The following is a 10,026-nucleotide window of genomic DNA, read 5'->3' as shown; positions in this document are numbered from 1 at the left end:
TGCTCAGATGAATTAAATTTACAACATGCACGACAGGTAACAAGAAATAAACACTGAAGTCTGGAGGGCAAAGCATTTCAAAGTTACAAAAGACTAAGCTGCCCATGCCACCATCTCTCAAACTTTGTAAATGCCACTTTCAGTGACAATTTTGTTCCCTGGTCCATCGGTGTGTCCTTTTCTAGCCATTCCCCAAATTAAACTAATGGACAGGAGATCGCATTTGTGAACCATCTGCTTTTGATCCCAGTATTCCTCCTCTCCTGATAAGGCATCATGTTTCTGGCAGATCCACTCACACTCTTTTTGCCTGGATCACCTCACTCTTGCTGTGCACCTGCCAGCTCTTGCATCTGGTCTTCTGAACCATTTTCCCCCATGCCTTTCCTTCCACCTTCCCTGCTCCCACTGCCTGTTTCCTTTATTTCTCTAACCCATTCCACTGTCTTTCTGTCCCCCCCAAGTCTAGCTTTTGCCTGCTGATGGAATTACACTCCAGCTGGCACCATGCACAACACTAACACCAGCAAAGGCAGGTGCCATAGATCAGGATCATTTTCCCCCTTGCCACAAATTCATTCTCTCATATGTGGGAATTTCACAGATCTCAATTGCCCCAGTTTCAAAGTTTGGGCTGAAAACTCCCAGCCCACTCCCTATTTTTATTCAGCTTTATTTTCTGACACGTTTTTTAGAAGAAAGTTCAGTCAATGAAGACATCTACCTAGAAAATTTCAGTCCAAGCAATTAGCTCGCCAACGCCGCAATTGGAGCATAATGGAGAATAAAATGTTTATGACTCTTATAAGTGTTTCAGTCTCTAACTTCTGCCTAGAACAAGCGTAATTTCTAAGGAAGGATTAAGGTTCTATTTGTGCTTTGCTCATGCACTTCACTACTCTTTCTGGAAACATACCCTATTGACCAATTACACTGTGTTCAACCACACAAGCAGCAATTAACTTACTCATCTGCCTCACCTGTCACACGTGTATTTAAAATTCTGTCTTAGCATCTCAGCGTTTCTTAATCTCCTCAGCAAAAACCCAAAGCACTGATGTATTCTGAGGTGCGGCACGTGTTTTTTTTCTCTCTGTGTGTTGCACCAGTTTTACACCCCATTGAGTTTAAGAGAGCTGTACAGCAGGAAATTAGACCCAAAGTACATATAGAGCTTTAAATCCGATCCTAAAACACTGTAACACACTGCTCTGAGGCCCTCTAATGGAGACAATGGCAGCCACAATCAGCAAAATGAAATGGAATTAACACTTAACAAAGAAATTTCCACTGGAGGAGGCAGCTCGGGGAACACATAATCAATTAAGAGCAGACAGATAATTTTCTGTTGAAGTGACTTTTAGTTATTTATTTATTTGTTTATTCAGAGCAGAAGGTCATGAGGTTTTTAGTGAGAAGCAGGGGTGGGGAGTGAATGAAATTTGATTACTGGAAAGAGCACAGGTGAAACCTCCTGGAGACCTCAGCCTGCCCACCTTTGCTGGGGAGGTCATTTGTACTGGGGACGTCCCTGCTTCTCTGCTGTGCCTCTGAGGACAGTCTGTGGGCAGAGTTGATCCAGTGAGTGGCCATGAATACCTGGCCATCTTCTCTGAAAGTGGAACATGTTGCTAATACTGTCTAATATGTACCCTCCTGTGTTGCTAACATACCCGTTTCACCCTGACTGGCTGTGGGGAATTGCTTTGGGCTACAGCTGCTCCTTCCTGTCTGGCAAACCCTAAGCCATCATAATGCCAAGATGTTCTTGCTCACCAGCAGTTATTGTCAGGACTCTGCATTGGGTTCTTACCTGGCATTGTAAGGACAAGCTTAAGAAAAGTTTCAGAAATTGTGAAACAGCTTTTTCTTCAGTCTGCTGGGGATACCTTTTACTTTCGTCTCAGCTGCCTCCTCCTTATCCTAAGTGTCTAAAAGAAACAGGAATTGTGGGAATTTGCTCAGGGTAATAGTAGGGAAAAGTAAAGATATTCTTTCTTGCAGAAATATACTCACTCCAGATCCCATCAAGTTGTTTGAATACACTGGACATCCACACTGTAACAGCAGCCAAAGATATCTGTCATTTCTGACTCTTCCTGTAAGCTGAGGCCTTAGTCACAGAGCTGTGCCTTTTTTATTTAAATCTGCATTCCACATTCAGGAATAAAGAAGGAAACCATGTAAAGATTATTCTCATTTCATTAGCTAACGTGAACAAGCCAAGCAACCCATGATAGCTCCCCAAGAAATGTAGTGGTTCCCAGGCCAGCCTTGCTACGTCTTCAAGGTCTTGGTACATCTTTAAAGCTTCTTGTGCTTTAAACAGGTGCAGGGCAGGTCATGTATCAGATCATGAGTTTTAGGAGCCATCCTGAAGAACATTTAGTAGAAGAGACCCGGGATGACACTATTTTACAGACTGGCACAGGTATTTTTGTGAGTACTTGCCATCTCCAAGGATGGGGGTGGTCTGGCCACCATGTGGGGAAAAATGTGGGTTTGTGCAGATGTTCCCCACTCTGCTGTCATCAAATGCTAAAACAACCCATTTAAAAGTGCTGAAGGAACTAGAAGGAAGTCCCTGGTGCATAGATCTATAGTTAGAGGGGCATTACTGGATGATGTGATCCTACCAGATTGCCAGGTTTATTTTTTTACAACATTAGAGGACTCGTCAACCCTGAAGGGACCAAGGAAAGGAGGATGCAGAGGATGAAACCACCTGAATGTGCAGTACTGCAGGTTTAAAGCTCCAAGTCCCAGGGCTCAGCACACACAGCATCTATTTAACATCCTTACAGCTTCTGGGCTTCAGCCTGAGAATTGCTCCAGCTCCATGTGCCACAGAGCAACCCCTCTGTGCTTGCATTAGGCTTTTCTTAACATTCAGAGGGAAACAACAAAAGTTCCTTTCCTTTACAGCTCTTTCACTTTTCGCCTAATGAAGGTGGAATATAAAATGTTGAAGGAAAAAGCAGTTTTTCCCCTACAGTGGAATTTCCTTTTCAGTTATTTTTAATCTGACATCTGTTTTAACATGCACTCACAACGCTACATTTATTTTATTTTTTTTCCCCTCCCTTGTGTTTTATTATTTACCTCCTGTTCCAAAGAGATCACAAAAGATTACACTTCTGTGAAGCAATAACAGCAGTGGTGATGATCTCTCTTACTTCTCACAACTTCTCTTTTTACCCCTCTGTTTTTCCTTTATCTACATCTTCCCATCACCGCGCTCCCAGAGGCCTCATTACAGCTACTATCAGATGGGGTGAAGGATTTCATGGGGTTTTTTTTTTGAATTGGACAGATACATGCTAACTAGAACACAAAGCACTTCTTGTTCAGAGCCCAGATAGTCGTTCTTTGCTCTGTTTCAATTCATGCCTTTAAATAAGTCAGAGCAAGAAATCACGCTCTGGGTCAGTCGGTGCCTGTACTTTGAAGAAAGCCCCAGACTCTGCTGAAGGCAGCAGAAAGCAGCCAGTGCTGAGACGTGCCAGCCTTCAACCAGACTTCTGACACGATGCTGGCTGAATGTTTCATTTCCCTTGGAAATGAAGATAACATCCTTAATCATCTTACACGTAATTAAATTAAATCATGGAGCATATGCATTCTTCAGCTTCTCCTAAGAAGCTGGTTGCTCAGGTCTGAGCATTAGGGTAGGGGAAAAAAAAGAGTTCTCGATGGACCAGAAATCACTACAGAGAGTTTTAGCACCTTCCAGCCCCAGGCAACCTCTCAGGCAGTGAGAGCACAGGCTGGTTCACGCAGCTGGTAGGCTCATTGGTAAAGCTTTCCAGGCTCCTCCACTCTCTTGCTCTCCAGGCTGAGACAGACCCCTAACCCATGGGATTACCAAACCAGCCTTGACACTGGCTCAACCCAGATGTAGGAAGGGAACTGGTTCACTTGTCTCACCTAGTAAATAGGTGAGAATTCATTTAAGCCTTTGAATAATAACAGAGCACATGCTATTATTGAAATGAAAAGAATCAGCTTATGATGCACTCCCTCATTTTTCCAGGCACTTTAAGGTTTGGTTTTATAGGACACTGCACTATATAGAGATGACACTGATCTCCACCAGCTGAGTATGCAAAGGGCCTGTTCAGCCACAAGAAGAGATGACTGAGAGGGGATCTCATTAATGTCCATCAGTATCCCAAGGGAGAGTGTCAAGAGGATGGAGCCAGGCTCTGCTCAGTGGTGCCAAACAACAGGACAAGAGAAAATGGGCAGAAACTGATGCACAGGATTCCTGATGCAAAGGAAGTTCCACCTGAACATGAGAAAGAACTTCTTTCCTATGTGGGTGACCATGCACTGGAACAGACTGCCCAGAGAAGTCGTGGAATCTCCCTCACTGGAGATATTCAAGGACCATCTAGATGCAATCCTGGGCCATGTGCTCTGGGATGACCCCACCTGAGTAGGAAGGTTGCACCAGATGACCCACTGTGGTCCCTTCCAACCTTATCCATCCTGTGATTCTGGGATTACTCTATTCTCCCCATACAGAAAGCAAGACTTGAAGAAAACAAGTGTAGTCAACTCCAGTATGGCTTCCTCAGTTTGTTAACATTCTTTAAAAAGCCCTTTGTTTTTATCTCAGCTAAAGAAGCAATTTTAGATTTATGCTTTTACAATTCAGTGTTTTCAAACACTCCCTGTGATCTGAAGAGATCTGAAACTTTTATGTCTCAAGAAAGCTTTGCTTTCAGACCGTATTTTCTGCAATTTCCAAGAATTAGCAATCCACAAGATGTCCCCAGAGCTTAAAACAGAGACACTGAAAGTCACTAGACTCATTAGGAATGGCTAGAGCACCTTGTTGGTATGTCTTCATTGCATCACTGTTAAATTTCATTACAGGATATTAAACTTTCTCTTGGTAAGTGATTACTGTAAGTCCTCATGGATTGGGAAGGATCTGCCAAGTGCTTAAAAGAGAGGAAAGGTCTCTACAACAGATCTGGTTGGGATCTGATCATTTGCTCACTCTTGTTTTTAAGGAGTGGAAGGATTGCAAGCTTTCTTGATGCCCCTTTCTAAGTCTTAGAAGAGCCTGGTTCCATCCTCTTGAAATCTTCCCTTCAGATACTGAAGTACGTGGAGGAGATCTCCTCTCAGTCATCTCTTCTTGAGGCTGGACAGGTCCTTTGCAAAGACAGAGACCAAAGCTGAAAGCTTTGATTGTGCTTAAAGGTGGAAATCATCATAATCTCTACACATTACAGTGCCTTAATTTAGCACAATTCTGGTTTTCTGGGATTTGTAATAAAAACAGTCTAATGGTCATTTTATCGATGGTGTCTTTGCAAATTAAGAATAGTCTTCCTCTTTGGTTGCCCTGTTAAATAAGGACTGACCAGATGGACAATTTTCTTTCTCTCCTGGGCAGGTTACATCTAATTAAAAGCAGTTCTCTCCTTCTACTCCCTACCCCACATGATACATAACATCCAGCTATCAGCACTGGTAATTTCAGCAAAGCTCACCAAGATTTGGATAAAACTTGCTGTTGTTGTTTGTGGGGCTTTTCACCCCCAGAGAGGCAGGAAGCCAAAGTTCCAACTGAGTAAAATAAAATTAAAAGTAGATCAGGTTTTTTTGTCTCAGTGGCATGTGCTATGGTATATAATGTATGTTCCCTGCTTCACAAAGGAAATGAAAAAATGAACTTATATGACTGATGAAATAAAGATATCAAAGTATTACTTGTCCCAGCTGCTATGTGCACTTCACATATAATTACTATTTAATATCTTTGTTTCCTACAAACCAGGAAAAAAGCTTACCCTCACTCCCAATTCCCTCTCCTTGTAAATAAGCTGATGCAGAATATTCTAGATTTGCAGTTTCTACTTGACTTTCTTCTTGAATTTATTCTCTTCTTTTCAAAGTAATGTCGTCTACAAAATGAAGCTATTTAAAATCCTAAATGAATAAGTGCTATAAAAATAATAAATTAGTATACAAGACTGACTTGCACAAAACATATGTTACACTCTGAAATATATTTAGACGTTGAGTGCATAATTGCCTGTTCCTTTTCTAATGGCCTGAAGCACAGTGCTAAATCTGAACTTTTCCCAAAGTCTGTGCAGCAACGGAGCGCCGCCCCCTCCACAGCTCCCAGCTGAGCTCAGGCCCTCTGCCTTTCACGTGCTGCCTACAGGGCTGACAACCAGCTGCAGCAGCCCCGAGAAACCTCAGCTGACCACAGGAACTAAAGAGCAGCAAATGGTCATCAGGAAACATCTGGGAAAGAGGGAAGAGAGGGGCAGTGGAAGTGCCAGGCAGGCAAAGGGCAGCAAGGCTAGGAGACCCCAGGGTGAGCGCTCCCAGCTCCCTGTGGGTGGGGATGCAGATCCTGCCACGCCCTTTGGGATGGGGGATTGCCCCCCCAGGGACAGGGACCCTGCGTTATGGGACCCATCCCTTCTCCAGGATGGGAGAGACCTTTGGAGTACAGGACCCCCCAAAGACTGGGACCTGTGCGGGGCCTGAGCATCCCCCCATGGTCCCTGTGCCAGGGGACATGTGTGTCCCCTGCCCCAGCAGGGTCTGCACCCTGCTGGCCCCGGGGAGGGGACAGGGGGATGGTGCTGAGTGCCACCTTCACCCCTAACTGCCCCCTCACTGCTCCACCCAGATCAGGAGGTCCAGGGTTAGGGGTGTCCCTGGATGCTGGAGAGCAGGGTTGGGGTTTGGGGACCGGGAACTGAGGACAAGAAACTGGGGACTTGGGGGACCAGGGACTGGGGACGAGGGGACAGGGATTGAGGAACTGGAATTGGGGACCAAGAACTGGACCCTGGGGATTCTGGCCTCTGACCTGAGCTAGTCCCTGCACCCCCCTGTGTTTGGCTCTCTCACAGGCTCAGTTCTGGCTTAATCCCAGTGATGCTTGTGGCTCTGCCCAGCCTTCTTCCAAGCACAGCAGGAGCCCCACTCCAGCTCAGCTGGTCTCCAGCCCTGCCTGTGCAATGGACCTCGGACCTGTGCTGTTGGTTAAGTCTCCTGGATGGGCCCCTGGACATGCCTTGTTGTCTGTCTCCAGGCCAGTTTCCTGCTGCTCCTGAAGGGATCCTTGGCCCAGGTTCAAGCCCTCACATCGCTTAGGGCTGTCAACAGACCAATACCTGGCTGGTACCAGCAGTTTCTGTAGGAGGAGGAGTGAGAGACAAGGCTCTGGGTCATGCTGGGGGAACAGACACAGGCTGAATATAACTCACTTGTGTCACCAAGGAGTTAACAAAGACAACCAGTTGCTCTGAAACAATGAGCCTTCTGCTTACTCCTTGAAAAAAAACACTCCAAAACCAGAATCATCTTTATTTGGATGTGTTTACAGACTCTTACTTTTTTTCTTTTTTTCCAAAAAAGTATTATAGGTTTCAACAGAAAAAAATGTATAAAATTACTCTCCAAGCCAGCTTCTCCCAAAACACTGGTTGGCCTGGAGTTGCACAGTATTTAACATCAGTGTGTTTATAATGTTCATGGAAAAGGGAAGCAGCTCTCTTTGACTTCTCAGGAAGCCAAACCTTTGAAGTGAAGTAACCAGCAACAGCCCATGTGCACATCAGAACAAAGGGGGGCTGATTCCACAGAATTCCTCCTGGTCAAGTTCACTAATTGACACAGTTTCTGTGGAAACAATAAGGTTGTTCCCAGAGGTGAGACTCACCTTACCTAGTGAGGTGGCAAAGCTGGACCTCTGTTAATCTTAAGGAACTACACAGAGTCCTTCACCTGGAAACTAAAGCATCTCCGAAAACAGTTTGCATCTTCTGTCTTCACCCTAAATGTCCAAAAGTCAACCAACAACAAAATAGGATACTTTGCAAGTAGTATGACTTTTTAATATGAGACTATGGAAACACACAGCAACATTTATACAGCTAAACAGCAGTAAAATCCAGTGTGTGGCTGCTGGGAGGGCACGGCAGAGGGTCAGCCTGGCAAGCACCTGGTGGGACCTGACCTCAAATAACAGGCTCTGCATTTCTTAAAGCTGAGCAGCAGAATCTCCCTCTCAATATGCAAACAGGCACTGGATTTTTCCTTGAAGAGACTGACAATGAACTCAGAAGGAAAACCCATGGCAAAAAGGGCCACTTTTCAGGAAAATAAACATGAAAGTAGTGTTACAGCTCAGCCTCATTTTCTGTGAAGAGACCTAAAGCAGAAAAAGACAGAGAGCTTCAGATGAACTACTTCCTGAGAAATTAAGGCCCATTTTTAGTACTGAGCATTGCATATAGGATTTTGTTTTCTCTATATGTTGTTTCTCTGATTTTTTCCCCTAATCAGCTTTCCTATCTGTCCAAGGTGGTTTGTAGCACACTAGTGATTCAGGTGGCATAACCAGATAAATAACCGAGTTATTTCTTTATAATAAATCTCTTTGTAATAAATGTACCTTGTAGCTTGATTTACAGCAAAATCCTCCTACTCTTACTTCCATGATGAGACCTACTTAAGTCAGTGAGACTAGTCATGACGATAAGATAATTAAGTTTTTAGTACAACTCTGGTTAGTGAGCAGAATGCAGTCCTGATATAATGAATCCACCAGCTCCAGTCTGATATTCAAAAGGTGTTGATGATTTCAGTATTATTCTTAATGTGCTCTGAGAAAAGTACATTTTTTTTTTTACATTAAAGCATTAAACCCCATATAGGACACAATTCAATTCACCTTTTAAATTAAAGAATTGCTTTTAGACTGGCAAAGTTGAAGTTTAGCCAGCAGTGACACCTGCAAACTGACAGTCAAACCCCCCTACATTAAAATGGAAAGATTTGCATGAATGTGTTATAAAATGACAGGAGACAGGAATGGGAGCTTCTAAGCAAGTTAGACTAAAATTTTAAGAGTGAAATGGCTAAAAATAGGCCCCTGAATGCATAGTTAGGCACCTATATAGAGACTGCTTGATTTTCAGTTGTTCTGATCACCCAGAGCTCCCATTAACTTCAGGAGCAACTGTGGATACTCAGCTGCTCTAGAAATCAAGCCACTTTTATTCAAGGGTCTAAATATGGATGCCTGTGCCCAAGTTTGAGGGGAAAAATACAAAAAATAAAAAAGAGGTGGTTTTTTTTGATACAGAAGACATTTTATAAAAGACAGTATTAGCCAAGTTTCATTCTTCTTTCCAGTTATAATGTTTGAAACCGAATCAACATAACAATTAACAGTGCAACACATTTGTGCCAGAAGATTTTGTCTGAGGTGAATGAAAATCTATTTCAAGATCAGTAGCTCTTAATTAGCAATCTGAAACATTCCATGGATACTTCATATTCTGTGACTGCAAAGTGTTACCAGGCCACCTAAATCTCTTTCATAGTATTTCAGTGTTGCCATTAATAAGCTTTTCAGCCTGGTCTGAGGAACTTTGGAAGATTAACTTTGCAAATCTGTAAGTATTAACTATTTAACTATTTCAGAAATACCATTTTTTTTCTGCTTTTGGATCAAGTACAACCAGCAGACTTGAGCATATTTTTAAATACTATAAAATATGAAGAAGGGAGAATTAGGCCTTTCATTCCATCATATGCACTTGGTTGTCAGAAGACTTCTGAATGCTGTTTGCTTAAAGACCTCTTTTGTAAAAGTAATCCTGAGCTGATTTTGTGCCTAAGCCATTGCCAGTTCATGCTGAAGTGGATAAGAGCCAGTCACATGATAGAAAATCTGCAAGAAAAAAAGGAAAATTTATGATGGAATTATATATGACTATAAAACTGAAAGTGTCAAGGAAGTAACAAATTAAAGGCATGCCAGATGAAGATGATAGATATTTGTTTGTGTATGTGCATAAAATATGATGTAATATACCTTTATATATTTGTTTGTAGAATATGAACTATAGCAGCTCTTGCTGCTGTATTTGGAAAAAAAAGGTAAAAAGGAAAGACTCTTACTGCTTTTTAAAAAGAACCAGGTAGAACCCAATGCTTTTACCTGCCACCTGATTTTGATGATTTCAGTGTTTGTTT

At 42.9% G+C, this 10,026-nt stretch overlaps 1 protein-coding gene across 2 annotated transcripts in view; it reads right to left on the bottom strand.

The window, feature by feature from the left end:
- Window positions 1–9,521: 9,521 nt before the first annotated feature.
- Window positions 9,522–10,026, bottom strand: part of DERA (deoxyribose-phosphate aldolase) — a 50,326-nt gene continuing 49,821 nt past the window's right edge. For both annotated transcript variants that reach the window (XM_018080772.2, XM_018080773.2), the window contains exon 9: window positions 9,522–9,721. In XM_018080772.2, the coding sequence (XP_017936261.1) occupies window positions 9,665–9,721 (57 nt within the window). In that variant the 3' untranslated portion in view covers window positions 9,522–9,664. The remainder of the gene's footprint in view (window positions 9,722–10,026) is intronic.

The sequence above is a fragment of the Manacus vitellinus genome, unplaced genomic scaffold (assembly GCF_001715985.3).
Source record: "Manacus vitellinus isolate BGI_N305 unplaced genomic scaffold, ASM171598v3 scaffold_5_pilon, whole genome shotgun sequence".
Lineage (NCBI taxonomy): Eukaryota > Metazoa > Chordata > Aves > Passeriformes > Pipridae > Manacus > Manacus vitellinus.
Note: the sequence above shows the minus strand (reverse complement) of the source record. Positions and strands in the feature narration are given on the sequence as shown.